Here is a 23,899-nt window from a genome sequence, read left to right on the forward strand (position 1 = left end):
AGGCTTCATCATCTTGTTTTCTGCATTTGTGAAACTCCCATTAATGTTGCTAGATGTCAGTGCCCACTAGAACGGTGGTAAGGAAGTCCATTCCTCACATGTGTGAACCACACTACAGCAAGAACCTGCACTAAGCCATTAAGAGTCTGGATACTCTGCTCCAGCTGTAGTAACTCAAGGATGCATACATGTGTTCTTTAGAGAGAGATGGTGGCGGAGGTAAATCTTCTATTGGGCCAACAAATGATATTCCTTCACCCACTTTGGCTATTTAGTAGCTTGGAATCAACATGCCTAAACCAAACTACATACACTTGGCTTTGGAAGTCAAGGAGGAGAAAGCCAGCAACTGCAATTGCCACTGCTCAGGGTTGCTGAAGAGCCTTACCTCAGAGCAGCATGGTGTTGCTTTGGGCAGGTTCCACACCCCTCTTTTGGCCGTAGGGATGGTTCTTCTCACTAGGCCCACTGCTTCCAACCACAGCAACCCTGTTCATGATGTTACAGCTCTCTGAAAACATTGCCAAGACTGATCACTTATACCACCACCTCAGGATCTGACAGAGTTAAATAGAGGGTTCATTTAAATCAGTTTCTCACTTGTTATGTAATGGCAGAAGGGCAAGGGTGGTACAGAACATCTATAAATCACCATAGTTGTAGCAACTTTTCTCTAATACGGTGGTTCCCAAACTTGTTCCGCCGCTTGTGCAGGGAAAGCTCCTGGCGGCCCAGGCCAGGCCGGTTTGTTTACCTGCCGCATCCGCAGGTTCAGCAGATTACGGCTCCCAATGGCTGCGGTTCGCTGCTCCAGGCCAATGGGAGCTGCTGGAAGCGGCGCGGGCCGAGGGACGTACTGGCTGCCGCTTCCAGCTGCTCCCTTTGGCCTGGAGCTAGGAGCCGCGATTAGCCGAACCTGCGGATGCGGCAAGTAAACAAACCAGCCCGGCCCGCCAGGGGCTTTCCCTGCACAAGCGGCAGAACAAGTTTGGGAACCACTGCTCTGATAAATACTGCCCAGGGCTTGGCTGTCAGGGTCAAGATGGAGCCTGGCCTAGCAGACACAGTAACTCAAGGCTGTATGTCTACATTGCATAATACTGTAGGCTGTATTGGGCCTACCCACTGTTTAGAAATTTGCTGGATGAAAAGTTTTCTTACAATTCAATTAAAATTTCCTCAAAGCACAATTCACACATTCTCTTCAATTATGACACTGGGGGAACACACACGGAATTTGTTTTCCTGCACTTAGGAGTTGTGACTGATGCTTGTTTTGCAAATTCCAGCAGGGCCAGGTGTTGCTACTGAGCAAGCCTGCACAAGGGGAGAGGAAAAAGCTTGAAAGTTGACTCCAGTTCCCACTGGGAACCATTTTCCTTAGATGTTGTAAATAAGTAGTTGAGATGTTTTCCTGCTTAGAAATGCTAAAGGCTTAAGGACTGTGTAACACATGTTTCTTTGACAAGGCAAACCCTATACTATCTGCAGATGATATTATCCCAGGGAAAATTAATGACATTCAATGAAGAAACAGCTGACAGCTCTTTAAGTGCAGAAATGAGTGATAGTTGCTGGTAGACTGACTTGAAACAGGAATGGAAAAAATAAAACCATAGGAGAGTGACAGAGAAAAGCCCACTCACAAGTTGTTTACAGAAATGAAGATACAGCTGAAAGTAATTACTTGTTTCCCCAGAGGTAATAGTGATAGTGTCTCCTACAAGAAATAATACGCCATTATTTCCCTTTGAGTATTTGTTCACTTGGAATGTGAAATGGGGTAGAAAGCTTCCATCTTCTGAGGTGAGATGCAGGGTTATTTTACCTCCCTTCAGAATGGTAAATGTCTATGAATATATCATACACGTACACCCTTATTGGTTCTGTACCACTGCAAATTAATAAGTGACACAATAGCCATTAAGACTTTTTTCCCTTACCAGGCAGATCTCATTACTCAGATCCTGATTAGCTCCTGACTTCAGAGCACATGAAACTAAAAACACTTCTGAAGATGACCCACGCCTGGCTGCAAAAATCTGCTTGAGACAGTTTGGAGGCTTGCTGTGACACTAGCTGCATACAAAGACAAATCGTAGTAAAATGACAGTTCCAGCAATATTAGCTATTCCACGCCTTCTTTTTTCAATGTGGAAGGCTAGTTAACTTTCCAGTCCTCCTCTACCCCACACACACATCAGCCCATGATATATTCTGGAAGGAAACCGTTCTGGATTCCTGGAGCTCTTTTCAGTGTCTGCAGACTATGCTAGCACTGGTTTGCAGACCAGCTCCTCTTAAGCAGCATCTTCAGTCCATGCAAAGGAAACTGTTTTCTTCTGTTACGTTGGTGCATTCTTTTTTTTTTTTTTTTTTTTTTAAAGACACTGCTTCTTCCTCCTGCCTATGCCAATCCAAGTACTGATCTTCTCTTGGCTTTTTTTTTTCCATCCCTTTTTTCCTCCCTCAATAAACTAGGGTGATTTACAAAATCTTCAGAGATATAGGATTATACACAGTTTATCTTACATAGAAAAAAGATCAGATGAATGAACATGAAGGAGCTTTCTCCTATGTCCTTTTGAGGAGAAACATAGCGGCTTGAGATGGTTTCTATGCACAGTAAGTGTCTGCCTTGACTACCTGGCAATACATGGTCATTGCGAAGGTCAGTCCAAGAATCTAAAGAAACAAAACAAAAATTAAATTGACAGACATAGTATTACAAAAAAGGGTTAGATCCACCTTATTGAGGGTGCAAAGTCAAACACTGAAAAGTCAGGAAATGCAAGAATTAAGGTTACTTGTGCAACATGACTTTGCCCCTATATGCATATGTCTTATGATATAGTCTTTAATTTTGTGATCACAGGATCCTGTTCTGCTCTGCTTCACTCCTCTGTGCCCCTCTGCTCCCATCTACACCACTCATTCAAGGGTGCCAGCAGGAGGACATGGACAGACAATGGCCCTGCTCTCAGTTCTGGTGTCAAGTATAAAAACAGCCCTTATTTGCCAGGAAATAATGAGGTGTCAGTTGCTGAAAGATATTTTACTTTACAGTAGCGACCCACCCAGACGGCCGTGGATCTGTATTTGTCACAGTATCCATCACGATGGGAGACAATGTTTTTGTCTCAAACTTAAGGATAGTGCCGTTCTTCCCATTTTCCAAAGCTATGTGATCTCATGAACACATCCATGGAGGGAAGAGTGCTGACAATCATTAGGGCCAATCTCTGCAAAAAAATAAGCAGGCTCCATCAACAGTGCACCTGCTCCCAATAGGCCTGAGCAAAGCCTTGAGATTAATCAAGAGGCTGTGGCCCTACATTGAGAATTAGGAGAAATGGTTTCTATTCCCAGCTCTGCCATTGACTTACTGTGTGTATCCTCAGAGGTATTTAGGTGCCTAACTTCCACTGACTTCAAGGGGAATTAGGTGCCTAGTTACCTCGGAGGATGTGGGGGCTCATCTCTTTTCCTAAGTTTTCCTACATGTAAAATAGCAATCATGATACTTACCCTCATTTGTAAACTACTTGGATAAAAGAAGGAAGTGTAGCTGCTGCTATTTCTGCCAAAGCTCAGCTGTAATCACTTCCTCAGGGTTGAATGTTTATCATGTAGCAGTTCTTTATATATATATTCTTTGAAATGATTATTTTGGCCACTTTAAAATCAATTGATAGTCTGGTTAAATGGCAATTCCCTACAAGGATTATTTTTTAAACAGACTTTGAGCAATGGTATTGGTAGTTTTATCTGAACACAGACACAGACATTTTTAGGTTAAATAAATGACTCTTGATCTCTAACTTCCAGACTTTGCTCTGACTTTTTATACCACGGAATGGAATTCTGTTGGCTATTAAAGCAGCTGCTTTATTCATTAGAACACTGACCTTTTCCTGACTCAAAGCAAATCAGCGTGTCAGAGAATGCCTGCATGTCGCAGTCTCCAATAGGGCGGGTTAATTTGCACATTTGTTTATTGAGGCCCCTAGCATGCACCAACTCAGAAGATTCTCCTACTGCACTAGGTACATGTTGTTGTTTTTTAAGGGGTTACTTGTGTATGACTTCCTTGCACAAGTGCACTTCCTTGCACTTCAAAAGTGCTAGCCAAAAAAGTTGTCAAGCAATTAGGGCCTGATCCAAATCCCAACGAAGTCAATGGAGAGAGTCTCATTAACTCACAATAGGTTTTGGATCTTTAGTCAATAATTAGGTTCAAACAGGTGTGTGGAGGGGGGGAGAAAAGGGGGAAGACCCTGGCAAAAGCTTTTGAGGCTTGAAGTATTTTCTGTGCATTTCATAATTTTCACTACAACCTCCAGTAAACATTTCAAAAATTGTCTAAAATTGTTTTCCTAATGAAAACAAGTCATTACAATTGGTCAGATGTATACAATATGATTTTAAATGCTCTACATATAAACACTGTCTATTGGGGATGGATGATACGATCTTATGACCAGTGTCATAAGAGTCTTTTAAAGACTCCCTAAATGCGGCAAGTGTACTCAACAGCCACCCTCTAAAGTGTGGTTATAGACCAAATAGGGAGGTGCAAGCTCTGTTTGCTACACTATTTCACTGCACAGATCCACTCCCTAAGCATCTCCACTCACCTCTGTTTGAGAAGAAAGTAAGTTTCTCATCATTATAGTTCCCTGCTCAAATATGTGCTTTGCCAAAGCGGGGCCATAACCTGCCGTGCCAGGAGAAGACTATGGAAGTGTCAGATGTATGCAGTTCTGCCTAATGCATCATCAGCAACACCGTGAGCCAGTTCTGATTCCAGACTCTCTATTGCTGGAGGCATGCAAAGCATAAAACCACATCTTAATTGAGAGTTACTGCACAGTTAGTGTAGAGTAACCATGCTTCCGACTTGTAAGCTGAGTATGAATGAGATTCAAAAGTCAGTGCTAGAAAATAAGGGTATGTTTATGCTGCAGTCAGAGGTATGTCAGAGTCTAGCTTTAATCTAGATAGCGCGATTACCAAAAGCAGTGAAGCCACAGCAGCACTGATTTTAGCTTGGGCTAGCCAGCCAAAGTAAGTATCCATGGTCCTGGTCAGGCTTGGACAGCTCACTCTGAAGCCTGTGCTGCTATTGGCACTCCTGTTAGCTGGATTAAAGCTAGACTGGGTATGTCTCCATGTGCTGCAGGCATCCCTCTGATTGCAGCATGGGCATACGTAACCATAGGGCATTAGCATGCTGTTAATATTTAGCCGTCTTTCTGGTCATAGCCATGCTTGAAGTACAAATATAGGCCCTGCGCCTGTAAAGAAATATATACATGCCTGACTTTATTCATGTGCATAATGCTATTGAAGTTAATGGGAATACTCACAGAAAGAAAATTAGGTCTATGATTGTGTATGCAGGATTGAGGCTTTCATTTAAGTGCTTTGTTAAAATTTAATATAAAAACATTCCCTTGCTGGTATTGCAAGCTAAACCCACTCTTACGCTAAGGCAGGAGAACCGGAGGATGAAACTGACCTGTCTGGTTTTGCTGGCCATGCTGAGTGACAAAAAGTAAATAACTAAATCAGATCCTAATCATTTAGGGCATTAAAAAAAGGAAACTGTGTGTGTGTAGATATTCATGGTAACATATGCTGCATGTAGTTTTGATTATTGCAGTTTCCCTCTGATATTTTGATTACATTAAAAATCCAAGGAAGATTTAATAGAATATTTTGGAAATTGTTAAAAACAGGCTGGGAAGAAACCAGTTTGTTTCCATAATTTGTAATCCAACTGCAATCACTCAGGCAATAAGAAATTGAAATAAGAGCCTACCTGAACCAAAGCTGTGCACAGGGCAAAGATCCCCACTGCTAGCAGGTTTTCCTGGAGCCATATTTTCACTGTCTCATAACACGGCTAGGAAACAGAGAGTACTATATTAGACACAAGCATAAGCCTCTAGTCCACTGGAAACGTGAAGGCACATATAGGAATGAGACAGGTCAAACTGAGCTGCTGGGTAGCTAGAATTGTCATTTCAGCATTGTAACCAACACAATGACTTCCTGGCTTGAGACTTTCCAATGTAACATTGATTTTTAATGACACAGAAGGATGTGCATCCAAAAGGCTATATGGGATGGGCAGTAGGCATGAGGTGCTGCTGCTCTAAAAGATACAAGTCCCGTACTAAAAGTGAGCAGGTGCTGGTTTCTAGCATGCTTTTTTGCCCTGTAAGAGCTAAATATCAGCATTTTGTAATTTTGAAATACATTTTACTGTTTTCCTGGAACACAGAAATATGTGAAAAGGTTGAAATAACGTATTATAAAGAAAACAGTTAATCCGAGTCTCTAGTAAGAGCTGTTATGTTGTGCCTCCTGCTTTACAATATGTATTCACCCTATACCATTCTGCATAACTTAGGTTTGCATTACAGAAGTTCCTCAATTATTTTCTTCCTAGTTTAATTACTAGACGTGGGGCACACCTAAGAATATAACATACAAATGGCCAGACTGGGTCAGACCAATGGTCCATCTAGCCGAGGGGTCGGCAACCGGTGGCTCGCGGCTCGCCAGGGTAAGCACCCTGGCGGGCCGGCCCGGTTTGTTTATCTGCCGTGTCGGCAAGTTTGGCCGATCACGGCTCCCACTGGCCGCGGTTCGCGGTCCCAGGCCAATGCGGGAGGCAGGAAGCGGCGCGAGCCGAGGGATGTTCTGGCCGTGGCTTCCTGCCTCCCGCATTGGCCTGGGACCGCGAACCGCGGCCAGTGGAAACCGCGATTGGCCGAACTTGCCGACGCGGCAGATAAACAAACCGGGCCGGCCCGCCAGGGTGCTTACCCTGGCGAGCCGCGAGCCACCGGTTGCCGACCCCTGATCTAGCCCATTCTGACAGTGACAGATGCCAGATGCTTCAGAGGGAATAAAAAGAACAGGGTAGTCATCAAGTGAGCCATCTCATTGTCCAGTTCCAGCTTCTGGCAAACAGAGCTTTAAGATGATGGCGTTGAATCGCTGACCATCTTGGCTTACAGCCATTGATGGACCTATCCTCCATGAACCTAACTCTTTTTTTAACCAAGTTATGCTTTTGGCTTGCACAAAACCCCCTAGCAAGGAGTTCCACAGGTTGACTATGTGCTGTGGGAAGTCCTTCCTTATGTTAATTTTAAAATCTGCTGCCTATTAATTTCATTGGTTCTTGTGTTGTGTGAAGGCATAAATGACACTTCCCTGTTCACTTTCTCCACACAATTCATGGTTTTATAGAACTCTATCATGTCCCCCCTTAGTTGTCTCTTTTCTAAGATGAACAGTCCCAATTTTTTAAATCTCTCCTCAAATGGAAGTTGTTCCATACTATTAATCATTTTCATTACCATTCTTTTTCAATTCTAATAAACCATTTTTTTTTAGATGGGCGACCAGAACTGCATGCAATATTCAAGGTATGGTCATACCATGGATTTATATAGGTGCATTATATTTTCCATCTTATTATTTTATTCCTAGCCTTTGTTTCCCATCTTTTAACCAGTTACTGATCCACAAGAGGCCCTTTCCTCTTATCTCATGACTTCTTATTTTGCTTACGAGCCTTTGACGTGGGACTTTGTCAAAGGCTTTCTGAAAGTTCAAGTGCACTATATCAACCAGATCACCCTTGTCCACAAGCTTGTTGACCCCCCTCAAAGAATTCTAATAGATTGGTGAGGAATGATTTCCCTTTACAAAAGCTGCGTTGACTCTTCCCCAACATATTGTGTTCATCTATGTGTCTGATAATTCTGTTCTCTAGTATAGTTTCAACCAGCTTGCCTGGTAATGACGTTAGGCTTACCAGCCTGTAATTGCCAGGATTGCTTCTAGAGCCCTTTTTAAAAATCAGCTTTACATTAGCTATCCTCCAGTCATCTGATATAGATGTGGTATGTAACCTGTTGCTTAAATCAGCATTTATTTCTGCAATTTCATATTTGAACTACTTCAGAACTCTTGGGTGAATACCATCTGGTGCTGGTGACTTAGTTTATCAATTTGTTCCCATACTTCCTTTACTGACACCTCAGTCTGGGACAGTTCCTCAGATCTGTCACCTAAAATGAATGACTCAGGTTGGGAATCTCCCTCACATCCTCTGCAGTGAAGACCATGTTCTGATGTTACTGGCCCAGCCCTTTAAGAGCTCTAGCTGCACCATAGTAAGATGTATCCATCCCTTAAGAGGTCAAACATGCAGTACAGTTCTATGTGACTATTGAGAAGGTGCTGGGAATAGCTTGTATTAAAAATGAGTTGTTTTCCAGGCTCATTATCGTTTAAAATTGGACAATTAATTTGTAAATGTCTGAGGCCACAAATATTTAATTCTTCATAGACCTTTTCCCTGCCATTAGAATATTTCCTAAGGCTGAACATTTTGGTTTGGGGAAGGGTTTGGAAGGACCTTTCTATCTATTCTTCCTGCTCCTCATGAATGGTCACAGCTCCTCTTGCTATGCAGCATGACATAAATTACATGGGGAGCTTCAGAATACTGGCACCCACCCACCAAGCTCACATAAATGGTCATGAATCTCCCTTACCTCCTTAGCCCGATAAGCAACCCCTCCAGGAATTTGTGGACAGCCAGGAGCATGATTGCAGGCTCCTGAGAGTCATGCCGGGGTGGGGTTTTCAATATTGCCTAAGTAACTGGTGATCGTAAGTCTCATTGAAAGTTACTTAGGAGCACAACCCCCATTGCATGAAGTGTTTTTGAAAACTCCACCCCAAGAAGAGGGCTGCAGCTGATGAAATTGTTTATTATCAGGGCTGACTTTTCAAGAGGAGGTGCTTGACCAGTGGAGCTCATGAACTCTGCCTGAATTCTCCACAGCAAGTGCCTCCTATGAAAACATTTCCCTGATGCCTGCATTGCCTTTAGCCTCCTCAACCACTGCATGGTGTGCTCTCCACCAACCCCCTAGATGGCCATTCACGTGGCACAGAAAGGGATTTAGCATGTGCAGCTGACTTACAAATAGGAGAGTGCGAAGGCCTTATGCACATACACTGAAGTGGCTGGTTTGCTTCCTTTGTGCCAGTCCCAGCCCTGGCTGATGGACTGTGTAGTTGTTAAACATCTAGTCTGTGTTACTTTCACAATATGTATAAGGGAAAAGGTATTAATCTACAGCAATGACTAGGGGTTTGGCCCTGCTCACCGGCTCTCATCCCCATATTCAAGAACAAGAAAAGCTGTTTGTTTTTTTATCCAAAGTGTTCTGTAAAGGTAACTGGAGGCTGTACAGTAGAGCTGGGAGACGTGTTGATTAGAACCAAACCAGCTTTGGCTGGAGTCCAGCCTCTGTTTAGAAATTTCAGCCCATGCTTCTGAAGTTTCATTGAAATCAGGCTGAGAATTTAATTTCTTTTTTTGCTTCAATTGGAAAGCAGCAAAACTCCCTTATTCCACCTCAGTAGCTGCCCTTGCCCCAAGACCTTCCCTACAGCTATCTATGGTATAAAAGGAGGGTCCTAGGACTCATTTAGGAGATGGGAAGGGTGTCTGGCTACCGGCTCAGGGAGGAGCTGGGTGAGGATTTGGGGGTGGGGCTTACCTCTGGAGGCTTAAGTCTGATGAAAGCAAACCGCGAGGGTTTATTCGTTTTTGAGCTCTGAGAATAAATTCCAGCATTGAGCTCACAAATGCTGGGTCTGATTCAAAGACCACTGAAGTCAGGAGAAAGGATTCAGTGGGACTTGGATCAGGCTCCCAGTCAGGAACTGAACTCTGCAGGGTTACACCGCTCTAGTGCCTGGTGAATGTCTGTGCCACTCCAACCTGTCGCTACCGGGTTCCACATCAGGACCTCTGAAAATCATGAGTGTGTGTGTTTGGCTGCAGCCTCTTCCACCCCTACAGATGCAACACTAAACTGAAAGGCACTGTCTCCTTCCTAGTCAGTCGGAGCTCCTCTGCTCATGATGTAGGCCAAAAGCCTAATGGGAAGAAATTGTCTCAAGTAAAATTGTACTTTATTTTGCCTTATACTCTATTTTGCTAGCTTTGGATTAGTAAGAAGAAATTGTTCTGAGTTTATTTTTTGCGGATTGTGTTAACATTTGTTCTTAGAAGGATGGAAGTTTTATGGCTGTAATTGCCTTATTTACTGTTTGGTGTGAGTGAAGAATGTATGGTAATTAACTGAGAAAGGACAACTGGGCCGGATGGCAATTACTTATCAATCACCAGGATGGCAGATTAAAGCAAAGGCATACACCCCAAGGACGAGATAAGGAGTTGAGCCAAAGGGACAGATAAGAAACAGCTGCGGATCCTCCTGGTAACAACTCAAAATAATGCTAATTAAGAGCAACCTTGAAAACCTCGTGATTGACAGCTCCAGTGTTACACAGCAAGGTCCAGAGACTTGTATGGGAACTTATTACTATAAAAGAAGGATGTATTGCCATGGGACTTTGGGTTCGTTCTGCATCAACATCAGAGCTGCAGATGCTGATTTTAATGCTTAAATTATACTCCCAATAAACGTGGCATATTGCCGTATCCCCTTTTAAAAAAGATTCTGTGGGCTTCTTATAAGCATAACAATGAGATCATTATCAGCAGTAGCCATGTGTCCGGAGAGATGCATGTGACTTCCAGAGCCCAGTGCTGTCTCTTGGGAGAGAAGAAGCCTCAGCCCTCTGGAAAACTATTCAAGGTGCTGGCTTCACTGCATGGTACAAGGTGAAATAATGGCCCTTGGCAGCTCTGTGAGGCCATTTTATGATGATCAAGTTTTAACGTCTCCAGTCCACCTTTGCCTCCTGTAGACCTGTTAGTGGCCATCCCCCATAGCTCCCTTATGTCGGTTGAATTAAAACAAGGCTTAGGTAACTGCCCGTGCAGCTGACTGAGAGGAATACTCACAGCTTTCCACCAGGTCCCCGGGGAGTGGAGTCCACAATTCTCACTGAATTCCAAGCAGCACGAGTCTGGCACCCGTGTAGTATTGTACACTTCAAACCAGTCGGTGTAGTTTGAGACTCCACAGCATCTGAACTGGAGGAGGAAAAAGCAAGGATGACGTTGTGAGTGTGCTCTGCGGTTTATGGGCAAAAGACATCATTCATTACATAATGCCGCATTTTTACTTATTTTAAGGAAATGGAAGAATCTTCCACACCTCCTGCTGGGCACAAGCATTCTCTTATTCCTACTGCCTCACTCTGTATATTGGGATTAGGCTAATGGGGCGAGGAGGGCCCGTTAGACAGTAAAGAAATAAACTCCTGTCTCCCTGCTTTGCTCAGGTAGTTTTCTTTTCCCCCTTCCTTGCATGTCTCCCATGCTGTTTAAGCTTGTTGTCCCATGAGCAGCTTGGATGGGAGAACCACTAAGCAAAACCAAACATTTGTAGTGGCAAAACAGTGAAGGAGCTGAGACACAGGAACCACAGCCATGGGTTAGGATTATTCCCACTTTGCCTAAAAGAATTAATCTGCCTGAGAGCAACTAACATGGTGTTTTACTCCTTGCTGCCAGGAGTCATGGCCTTGAGATGCTTGTCTGCCATCCTCCAAGTGGCAAAGGGACTGTGTTTTGTATTGAACACTGTAGCAGACAGACTCATGATTAGAGTCACCACCACACTGTCCTCCTCTGTTGTTCATTGCTAATGACTGACTCTCAAAGTCTTTGTTCCTCAATTAAAGTTTTTTCCCTTCCTCCCCCGGCACAATTCAGTAACATCATAGTTTGAGGACACTACATGACGTCATGAGCACAAACTTGAGACATCACTGAAGCAATCACTCAGAGTGAAAAAACTGATGCAGAAGAGAAAGCTTCATTACATTTCAGCAATGGGAAGGAAAATACAGAAAATGTACATAGCTCATCCATGAGATTGGCTCTATAGCCACCTTTCTCCTCTGGGAGCTGGGTTCAATACCACCCATGTCACATGAAATGGGCTAAGGCTCACTGGCATTTTTCTCCCATCCATCACCTCCCGTGCTACTCTTATAGGCATGGACTCAGTACTTGTTTTGGCGCTTGAGTTCCGATGAATAAAAATACCTTGCATGGATATACAAACATTAGTTCTCACCAATCATGAGCAGGAATGTAACATTTTCAAAGCTCTTTTAAAAATCAGCTAATTAGTTTACAGCCACGATGACCTCTCAAGGTTTTATTTTTAAAGTTGATTTCATATCCAGGGACATGGGATATCTTTTGAAATCTGTATGGACGATTGCTGCTATTTGTAAGGGATGCATGGTCACACAGGAAATGACAAAACTCAGGTCCTGCTGCTTTCATGGGAGCTAAAGAAAACTCTTCTTTATAACAATAGTATTAGGGCTAATTGGCACACAGGTGTGCAAGGATTGGCTCTGCCATTCTAGCCATTAGAGTTGCACAGTACCCAGCACATCACACCAAAACTAGTGTTCAATAGAAACATTTCTCTGTGCTCTCACATAACACCTTTTTCCCCAGCAAAACTCAAAAATATTTGCTGGGAGAGTATTTCCCCTCTTCCATCCCCCACACTTCTTTGATCTTTGGCTGGTGCTGTAGATCAGTCATTAGCATGCACTTTTTTGACTTGTGAGATCAGAAAACAGCCTTTTAAAATATATTTAAATTTTTTTTAAAAAGAGTGACCTGCAAGGAAAAATGTTTGTTTCTTTTTGCTCTTTTACGATATTCATCTTTGTCTTTCCCTTTAACATTGTTCTTTCACTGCTTGTTTTTACATTTGAAATCTGAGGGCTTGTCTGTTCTGTTTTTGATGGTGGACTCTTGGATGACTGGAGAGCTAGCAGGCGTATGATACTACAAGAGACTGAAAACTGAGCAATTGAATGGGGAGGAGATTTTTAGTCAAGACTGTCCAAAACTATTATTTTAACTATTTGACTTAGCATCTGACAAATATTTGAGAGTAAAAAACTCTGTTAAAAATTCGAATGCCTCCAAGTTGATTTTTCCAACTGAAGACTTCGAAAATGCCTATCCTAGCTGGTTTTCATAGAATCATAGAACTGGAAGGGCCTAATCCAGTCCCCTGCACTCAAGGCAGGACTAAGTATTATCTAGACCATCCCTGACAGGTGTTTGTCCAACCTGCTCTTAAAAATCCCCAATGATGGAGATTCCACCACATCTCTAGGCAATTTATTCCAGTGCTTAATCACTCTGACAGTTAGGAAGTTTTTCCTAATGTCCAATCCAAACTGCCTTTGCTGCAATTTAAGCGCACTGCTTCTTGTCCTATCCACAGAGGTTAAGAAGAACAATTTTTCTCCCTTCTCCTTGTAACAACCTTTTATGTACTTGAAAACTATCATGTCCCCTGTCAGTCTTCTCTTCTCCAGACTAAACAAACCCAACTTTTTCAATCTTCCCTCATAGGTCATATTTTTTAGACCTTTAATCATTTTTGTTGCTCTTCTCTGGACTTTCTCCAATTTGTCCACATATTTCCTGAAATGTAGGACCCAGAACTGGACACAATACTCCAGTTGAGGCCTAATCAGCGCGGAATAGAGGGGAAGAATTACTTCTCGTGTCTTGCTTACAATACTCCTGCTAATACATCCCAGAATGATGTTTACATTTTTTGCAACAGTGTTACACTGTTGACTCATATTTAGCTTGTGATCCACTATGACCCCCAGATTCCTTTCCGCAGTACTCCTTCCTAGGCAGTCATTTCCCATTTTGCATGTGTTCAACTGATTGTTCCTTCCTAAGTGGAGTACTTTGGATTTGTCTTTATTGAATTTCATCCTATTTACTTCAGACCATTTCTCCAGTTTGTCCAGATCATTTTGAATTTTAATCCTATCCTCCAAAGCACTTGCAAACCCTCCCAGCTTGGTATCCTCCACAAACTTTATAAGTGTACTCTCTATGCCATTATCTAAATCATTGATGAAGATATTGAACAGAACCAGACCCAGAACCGATCCCTGCGGGACCCCACTTGTTATGCCCTTCCAGCATGACTGTGAACCAGTGGTAACTACTCTCTGGAAACCATTTTCCAACCAGTTATGCACCCACCTTATAGTAACTCCATCTAGTTTGTTTATGAGAAGGTCATGTGAGACAGTATCAAAAGCCTTACTAAAGTCAAGATATAGCACATCTACTGCTTCCCCCCCAGCCACAAGGCTTGTTACCCTGTCAAAGAAAGCTGTTAGGTTAGTTTGACATGATTTGTTCTTGACAAATCAATGCTGACCTATTTTCACCTTATTCTCTTCTAGGTGTTTGCAAATTGATTGCTTAATTATTTGCTCCATTATCTTTCCGGGTACAGAAGTTGAGCTGACTGGTCTGTAATTCCCTGAGTTGTCCTTATTTCCCTTTTTATAGATGGGCACTTCATTTGCCCATTTCCAGTCTTCTGAAATGTCTCCCGTCTTCCATGACTTTTCAAAGATAATTGCTAATGGTTCAGATATCTCCTCAGTCAGCTCCTGGCATATTCTAGGATGCATTTTGTCAGGCCCTGATGATTTGAAGACATCTAACGTGCCTAAGTAATTTTTGACTTGCTCTTTCCCTATTTTAGACTCTGATCCTACCTCATTTTCATTGGCATTCACTATTTTAGACGTCAATCGTCACCAACCTTCTTGGTGAAAACCAAAACAAAGAAGTCATTAAGCACCTCTGCCATTTCCACATTTTCTGTTATTGTCTTTCCTCCCTCACTGAGTAACAGGCCTACTCTGTCCTTGGTCTTCCTCTTGCTTCTAATGTATTTGTAGAATGTTTTCTTGTTTCCTTTCATGTCCCTTTGTGCTTTGGTTTTTTCTAATTTTGTCCCTACAGACATGTGTTATATGTTTATATACATCCTTTGTAATTTGACCGAGTTTTCACTTTTTGTAGGACTCTTTTTTGAGTTTTAGATCATTGAAGATCTCCTGGTTAAGCCAGAGTGGTCTCTTGCCATACTTCCTATCTTTTCTATGGAGTGGGATAGTTTGCTTTTGTGCCCTTAATAATGTCTCTTTTCAAGAAATCCTCCCTCAAAACAGAAAGACAAGTCTTCATATACCTGACATCTATGATTTTTAAAAAATGGCAGTGGGGTTGGGGGAGAAACTGGATCTACTCAGGGAAAAAAGGCTTGGAAAGGGCTTAGGAGGAATCTGCAAAGGGACCTAGTTGGAGGCCTAAGAGACAGGTTGTCAGAAAGGTTCAGAATTTTAAAGAAAGGTAAGCTGTGTAGATTTTGTTACAGAGCAGTGGGCATGGGGGCTGGTAATAAAGGGTTGTTGAAACGTGAGGAAGGGGTTGTGTGTGTCAAGCTAGAGAACCAGAAATAGCCAAGTCTTAGGAAGGAAACTAAGGGACCTGCAGAATGAAGGAAGGGGTTATGGACCAAGGAAAAACAGAAAGTGTGTTATATGAACTTTGAGTGCAACTGCTGTTTTGTAGCCCACAGCCAGAGGTTCTGAGAGAGGGGTGAGTGGAAGCTCCCCTGTATTGGGGTGCTCAAGAGGTAGCTTATACCCTTGAGATAAAAAGTCTGCAGAGAACAGCTTGGAGCCATTGTTTATGTGGATTTTCTTTTACCCCAGATGGGGTAAAGCATTTGCCTTGACAGGTGCATAACCAGCAAGGAGCAATTGAGGCCATGACACTTGATAGTGGAAAAGTAAGCTACAGGCACAAACCCACTTCATTCTTTGCAGTTCACATTTAGAGTCCTGTATTGTCCCCTTCATTTCCCCAGTAACAGGGTTAGGCAAGATGGGCTGATTGGTTTATTCTGCCCCTAATTTCCATGACTTTATCAAAGAGAGGGAAACGAAACACCTACATTTTCAGAAGTGACTCATGACTTTTAGTGCTCTAATTTTTGGGTGCCCAGATTGAGATAGCGTAAAAGGGAGATAATTTTCAGAAAGCACTAAGCACCCTCCCTCTGGATATCAGGCCCCTTTAAAGGGTCTCAAGTTGGGCACCAAAGTCACTTGTCCCTTTTAGAAAATATAGTCCAATAGTTTGACAGAATATAGGGTTAGAAAAGAAATCAAGCAAAACTAGCTTCTGGACAGCTCTTCACTAAGTCCCTGGTGATGACCATCTCTAAGAATATTGATGTTTTCTGCTGTTACTTTGTTTCACTTAAAAAAAACAAAACAGATTTTCTTCATGTAGGAGGCTCTATCTCCCAAAATGTCACAACACTTTATTTTTCTCCTTTGTAAAAGAGACACCAATCACACCCCCATATTGATTACCCATCTGGTGCGCTGGAGGAAGGTTCCCAAATGTTTAATCAGCAGGCTGCAACTCCAGACAGTATGAGGCTGACCAATACTATATCTGGAGGGTGTGTTGTTGGAGAGACCTTTGCCAACTAACGAGCATTAAAAAGCACTGAAGCTTCTGTGCTGTGTTTATGGGATGCAACGCTGCTCCTGGAAAGCTTTGTTTCTGTGTTAACAAGCAATTGTTACCCTTGCATGGGATATCTAGTGTTCATACTTAAAGCTGTGCACAAGGCTTCTATCTTACTGCAATGAAAACAGAGAAAGGGTTACACTCCGGCTTGCGTATTTATTGCCTGGGGCTGTCACTTGCACTGTATCTGTTTTACTCACCCCGCTAGTAGTTAAGGCAAATTTTGAAAGATCCTTTATGCAAGCTACAGTCTGCTTGTGGTCTCTGTGCTGAACACTCATTGAAGTCATCCAGGTTGGGATATGGCCTTATGAATACAAGTGAAAAAGCCCAGACACTGCGGCCCAGTCCCAGCAGAACGTAAGCAACAGCATATTCTGTTCTTGTGGCAGAGACAGTGTTTGGCAACAATGGCACTTCATAGCCTGGATAACTACACAATGGTAGCATCATGGTTTAGATCTTTGAGAAATTAGCATTGCTTATTAAATCATGATGTTTGCTGGATGGTCCGGATTACCATGGCAGTATCCAGAAGTTGGTTTTGAATCAAAACTGGGCTCAATTGCATGGAAAAATTACATAAGAGTCAAATTCTGTCTGAGTTATACTGGTGTAAATTGAAATGAATGGTATTATTTTGGATGTACATAAGTAAAACTGAGCAGAACTTGGTTCCTCTTGCTTTTTTCCACATATTTCTCAAATACTTTACCTAATTACTTACAAGGTGGTCAAACAAAAGTGCTCAGATCTTGATCACAAAGATGTTGGGTATGAAACTATATTTTAAAAATCAATTCCCAATTCTCATCACCTGATGGTTTTGCACCTCAGCTCAGACTTGAGTCCTAAATTAGTGGGATTTAAGTCATGTTTATTCAAATAACTATATAAATCTATGTAGTGCACCATGTCCTAATATGTAAGTTCTTCCCTGCACTTTGCAGACCACAGAACCTCACTCACCCACTCCTGTAATAGACCCATAACCTATGGCTGAGTTACTGCAGTCCTAGAAATCATGGTTTAAAGATTTCAAGTTACAGGGAATCCACCATTTATATTAGTTTAAACCTACAAGTGACTCATACTGCAGAGGAAGATGAAAAACCTCCAGGGTATCTGCCAGTCTGACCTGGGGGAAAATTCCTTCTTAACCCCAAATATGGTGATCAGTTAGATCCTGAACATGTGGGCAAGGCCCACCAGCCAGACACCTGAGAAAGAAGACTCTATAGTAACTCAGGACACTAGATGGGGAGGGCTCTGTCAGGAGACATTTGCTGCTAGCAGTTGCAGATCAGCTACATGCCATCATAGGCAGTCTCTTCATACCATCCCCTCCATAAACTTACCAAGCTCAGTCTTAAAGCCAGTTAGGCTTTTCGCCCCCACTGCTCCCCTGGGAAGGCTGTTCCAGAGCTGCACTCCTCTGATGCTTAGAAACCTTTGTCTAATTTCAAGCCTAAACTTGTTGATGGTAAGTTTATATCCACTTGTTCTTATGTCCCATTGGTGCTTAACTTACCTCCTCTTCTTCCCTGGTATTCATCACTCTGATGTATTTACAGAGAGCAATTGTATCTCCCCTCAGACTTCTTTTGGTTAGGCTAAAAAAGCCAAGCTCTTTGATTCTCCTCTCATAAGGCATGTTTTCCATTCCTCAGATCATCCTAGGATTCCTTCTAGGTGAGGTCTCACCAGTGTCTTGTAGAATGGTACTAACACTTTCCTGTCTCTACTGGAAATACCTTGCCTGATGCATCCTAGGATTGCATTAGCCTTTTTCACAGCCGCATCACATTGGCATCTCATAGTCATCCTATGGTCAACCCATACACCTAGGTCTTTCTCCTCCTCTGTCACTTCCAACTGATAAATCCCCAGTTTATAGCAAAAATTCTTGTTGTTAATCCCTAATCCCTGACCTTGCACTTTGCACTATTAATTTCTATTACTCTGGTTTTCAATATCATCCAGATCTTCTTGTATGATATTCCAGTCCTCCTCCATATTGGCAATGCCTCCAACTTTGTCCAGCCACAAATTTTACTTTTTGTGCCACGGTCATTAATAAAAATGTTAAATAAGATCGGTCCCAAGACTGATCCCTGTGGAACTCCACTAGTGACCTTCCTCCAGCCTGACAGTTCACATTTCAGTATGACCCATTATAGTTTCCTCTCTAACCAGTTCCTTATTCACCTTTCAGTGCTCATACTAATCCCCATCTTCTCCAATTTAATAATTTCCCACGTTGAACTGTATCAAATGCCATACTGCAATCCAGGTAGATTCCAGGTATATGTTCTCTGTCCTGGTGCCAGTGGATGTCTCTCTCTACATCACAAGAGGAATTGTCAAAACTGATCTCTTTATTGGCAATCTGAACAGACCAGTCACGGATTGCATAAGAGTAAATGACCTAACATCTCACCCTAGAGATGGGATGGAAGGGATTGGCCATTGCTCGGCCCCCAGTGTTGTCATTCAGAGAGGATGTAAAATACCACTATTCTGATATGGTGTAATTGTACACTCTTGTACCTGTGTTTAAGTGACTAACACAAGATACAAGGCAGTGGAGAAAAGAGCATTCCTGCTGCCAGTGCTGCTTATTTCCGATGGATTAACAAAGTACTTCAGGCTCCAAAGCTGTCCAGGTCACCTTTCACTAGCACCAGCTCTCTTTTTCAGGTTAAAAATATAACCCTATCAATTCCACACACATTGGGGGTCTCTATCCTGTGTTTGTTAATGTCTAAAATCAGGTCATGTATGTGCATATTTAACACATCCATCTGGGTTGCCTAGGTTTCCCACCTGAAAATGTGTCTTTATTACAGGGTAAATACTCAAAATGACCATGGCACAAATAGTATCACTGTCTGTCCTGGATGGAGGGATAGCTCAGTGGTTTGAGCATTAGCCTCCTAAGCTTAGGGTTGTAAATTCAATCCTTGAGGGGGCCATTTAGGGATCTGGGGCAAAAATCAGTACTTGGTCCTGCCTAGTGAAGGCAGGGGGCTGGACTCAATGATCTTTCAAGGCCCCTTCCACTTCTAGAGATAGATGTATCTCCAATTATTATTAGAAATGTCATCACATTTTCTAGGGTTTTTCCTCCCTACACTGAAGATATAACTCAATGATTTATGTGAAGAGTGCTAATGATTTTCACACTTGAGAAAGAAACAAAATCAGCCTTCAGGGGTGACTTCATCTATACTATCTTCATTGCCTGATGAAATTCCTCTCCAATAGGGGATCAGTCAGGGACTCCAGATCACCACCTGCTGGATGTGATTCTGTTTCGGGCTAAATTGTTTTTCCTCCGGTGAAGTATGATAGAAAGTATAGCACTATACAGTATGATCAAGAATATAGAGCTATACAGTATGATAGAGAGGCCCAAGCTGAGTTTGGGGGTCTCATTGTACTAGGTGCTGTACAAACTCCTACCAAGTGACCATCCCATCCCTAAATAGACAAAGGGAGGGAGAAATGAACTGTGGCAGAGCCACAATTGCTAGGGTTCCCAGTCCAGAGCCTTAAGCACAAGGCCATCCTTCTATGCAAGCTAAGCGTGGTGTTTTCACAAAGATGGGGACTGTGGGGGTGGAGGGAGTAGGGACAGAAGATAAACTCCATTAAGGCTCCTGCTATTGCTCATATGTTTTTTCCCCCCTGAGGATGCTGTTCTCCATCTATGTATGTGCATGGCCCATTGCCCAACCAATGACTGATCTCTACTGGGTCCACTAGAGAAAGGAGTACTGAGAACCATTCTCCCATATGGCGCTATGATTAGCTCTGCTGGCTTTTATGTCAATAACCACTAAGGAACAGGAATACAAACATAATGCCGGAGCCAGGATCTCTCATACTATATACTAGACGTGATAACATCCACCCTCTAACACACACACATTTCTCTCTCAAGCTATTTGTTCTCTATAGAAAAAATATTTCTGAGCCTCTCTCGTGTCCTCCCTATATACTCCTAATTCCCCCATAGGTGATTACACTCTACTGATTAGGAAAGGAAGGCAATAATTATTCTTGAATGAAAAAAACAAAACAAACAAAAGATTGGCACTTATACAATGCTATTCATCTTCAAAGTGCTTTACACAATTAACTATATTGGGATTTGATGTTGCTGCATCACTGCAACAGCCTGTTACTAAGTATTTGTGAAGGATAAGCATGAAAAGCAATTAGACAGAGTGCTAAAAACTGCTCTGGGAGAGCTCTTTATTGTCCGCCCTACTGCCCAGCACTGAGACTTGTGCATGTTTAAAAACTACAGCACAGACACAATCTAACAGTTACCATGCTAGCAAGCGAGAGCTTTAACACTGTGCAAGATTGAATTTTTCTATTATCTTGTGTGCTCTTTCCCGAAATATAACAACTAATAAACCTTTCATGTGAAGATCTCCAGAATCTCCAAACAGCAGTAGATCCTAAGGTCAGAAGGAACCATTATGATCACCTAATCTGACCTGCATAACACAGGCCATAGAATTTCACCCAGTGATTCCTGCATCAAGCCCATCCCTATTAGTTAAGCTAGAACAGACCTTTTAGAAAAACATCTGGTCTTGTTTTAAAGACTTCAAGTGATGGAGAATAAACCATTTCCCTAGGTAAGTTGTTCCCATTGTTAATTACCTTCACTGTTAAAAATTACTACTATTCTGATTTGTCTAGCTACAGTTTCCAGTCATTGCATCTCGGTATTTACCTTTGTCTGGTAGATTTAAGAGTCCTCTACATGGGGAGAAGGTTTCTGAAAGTAGACTAAGTTACTAGTTACTTCTCTATCTCTCTATTATTAAAAATTGATTGAGCTCTTTTCTTCTTTCACTGAAAAGGGTTTTCTTCCATCCTTAACATCCTTGTTCTTTTCTCTTTCTCTCTTCTCTCCAGTTTTTTTTTTTTTTTTTTTTACAACAACAACACTGACATAGTATTAAGTAACAAATTTTTTATTTGGGAAGTAGAGATAGAGGCAGCTGGGCTGGGCCTCCACAGAACAACCACAACACAATCTTGACTGCTTGGTGCCCTGCATAACACCAAGAAACAGGACTCATTCTCCTAGCCTCCTTCTTGCACTCTGAACTCTCTCTCTCTGAACTGCAGCCAGTTTATTTAAAGTTAGAAAAAGTTAGCCAGGGAAATACACAGCATTTACATTTATTATTTTACTTTTTTTTTTAGTTTAATATTAATAGATCAATATAATAAAAAAATAAAAATAAAAAATATTAAAAACCTTAGAACAGTAGACCCACCAACAAACACCCTGGGAATGGAGGATGAAAACTCTGAAAAACTCTCAACTCTGAACAAGACATTATGGTTGTTCTTTCAAAAGTTTACAACTGAACATTGACATAATACAGTTTTGAAACTTAACTAGGCAGAAGTAGTTTATGTTTAACATAGTACTGTACTGTATTTGTTTTTTCTTTCTTTCTTTCTTTTTTTTTTCTTTGGTCGCTCCTGCTGCCTGATTGTGTACTGCCAGTTCCAAATGAGGTGTGTGGTTGACTGGTCAGTTCATATCTTTGGTGTTCATAACACTTAGGTTCTACTGTATTTCATACAGTCTAGTCTGCCTACTGAATGTTGCTGGCAACTGAGGATAAATTTACCTTATGAGCATTTAATACCCAGTCTTTATTTGATCATTATAGAGTCTCAAAGTGAAATGATAGCAGATATGTAGCATTGAAACCTTTGTAACTGTAACAGGATGACCTTCCCACATTCAATTCTTGGCATCAGGGAGGAGAAAACTAAAGACATATTCAGGGGAAAATCACACTGGCAAGAAAATCAATTTCTATTTTTTCCATATCTGTTGTTTCTTAGTAGTATTTTTTTTCCAATCACACGTCAGTGAACTGTTTGTAAGCAAACATTTTATTCTCAGCACTAGAGTGAAATGATATTTATTTTCCATATGTGCTGTTACCACCAGGAAAAATGAACAGCAAATGAAATGGTTACTGCAATGAAGCCTGCTCTATTGTATTTTTTTAAAGATGAGTGGCTTCAAAGTTCCACAACATTCCAACTTGAAATTGTATATGACATTTAGTAATATAGATATTCATGATCTAGGTACTGTGATTGCAGGCAGCAAACTTTTAGAAATTGCATATACTCAACTTTGATTTTTATCTCTTCTACCTTTCCTCCTCAGAATGTGGATGAGAATTTTAGTGCTCATGAAAGCCAGAGATATAAAGCACTGGCTAAATGAGAGACTGTTTGCTGGTGTTGTTCTACCCGTTTTCACACACAGTTCAGCCAAGGCCAATCCATAGCACTCCCGGCTATCCCACTCCTGAGATGCTCTGTCAATGCACCTTGATCCTAATTTGTATCATCCTCTGGTGTCTAGAACTTGGTCCCTATGCAACATTGACAACACACTTTAACTCTAACCTGTAGCATCCTCTGATATCTCAGTTCTGGGCCCTGCCAATGATCCTTAATTGTTCTAGTCCTAGAGGTCCTTCCTGAACAGTGTACCATATGTTATGACTTGTGTTGTATAGGGTGACACATCTGTGAGTCTACGCTGGGACCAAACCAAAAGGCATAATTGAAGATTTCAACCCAGATTCAACCAAGGAAAGTCAAGGGTGAAGAGGATGATTTATCACAGGGTAGTCTGGTTGGATAGCAAAAGGAAAAAAAATGTGATATCCCATCTGTCAGTTTGGATAGCTTACATAATTGTGGGGGATATCCTTGGAGTTGGTGCTCCCCTTTGGCCATTCGGAGAGTGCTGCAGTAAGGTACAGCAGCCACATGGGGGAGGAGGACAATTTGGAGGAGAGCTACATGAGTGAGTGGGAAAGAAAAGCAGGGCAAAACAATGGCTGTGCTCATCTACCAATCTACCTTTTTTGCACAACGATCCAGTTGTGGCATGAGTGACTTTGGAAGAAATGGCCTCAGGGCCCTTCCATGTAATGGCCATAGCAATGCTGCTAAAGGGGAAATGAAGTTAAGAATAAAAAGGGGGTCCCACCCTCTGGAAAATGACTGCAAACTCTTCCTAGTTCATTGTCATAAACAGATAGTTAAGGGTTAATTCCTCTTTTACCTGTAAAGGGTTAAGAAGTTCACCTAGCCTAGCTGACACCTGACCAGAGGAACCAATGGGGGACAGGATGTTTCAAAAGGAAGGAGGGAAGTTCCCTTCGTCTTGGTCAGTTTCAGTTTTGGGCGGAGTGGAAAAGATCAAGGAATCAGCCTCTTATCAGAGTAGTGAGTATTAAGGAAGGGAATAAACAGGTTTATGTTTATTTTCTTTTTGTAACTTGTCTTGGCATTAGGGGGATAATCAAATTGGGTATTCTTGTGTGTACTAAGGTTTTTGCCCAGGGGAACATCCTGTGTTTTGAACCTGTTGTCTGTGAGATCAGCTTGTATGCTATCTCC

General features: G+C 42.0%; 1 protein-coding gene across 14 annotated transcripts in view; it reads right to left on the reverse strand.

Moving 5' to 3' along the window:
• Positions 1 to 2,361: 2,361 nt before the first annotated feature.
• TSPAN4 (tetraspanin 4) overlaps positions 2,362 to 23,899 on the reverse strand; it is a 645,425-nt gene continuing 623,887 nt past the window's right edge. For all 14 annotated transcript variants that reach the window (XM_039535294.1, XM_039535292.1, XM_039535300.1 and 11 more), the window contains 3 exons: positions 10,916 to 11,047; positions 5,825 to 5,908; positions 2,362 to 2,685 (listed from right to left, as the gene is read on the reverse strand). In XM_039535294.1, the coding sequence (XP_039391228.1) occupies positions 2,617 to 2,685; positions 5,825 to 5,908; positions 10,916 to 11,047 (285 nt within the window). In that variant the 3' untranslated portion in view covers positions 2,362 to 2,616. The remainder of the gene's footprint in view (positions 2,686 to 5,824; positions 5,909 to 10,915; positions 11,048 to 23,899) is intronic.

The sequence above is a fragment of the Mauremys reevesii genome, linkage group 4 (genome assembly GCF_016161935.1).
Source record: "Mauremys reevesii isolate NIE-2019 linkage group 4, ASM1616193v1, whole genome shotgun sequence".
Lineage (NCBI taxonomy): Eukaryota > Metazoa > Chordata > Testudines > Geoemydidae > Mauremys > Mauremys reevesii.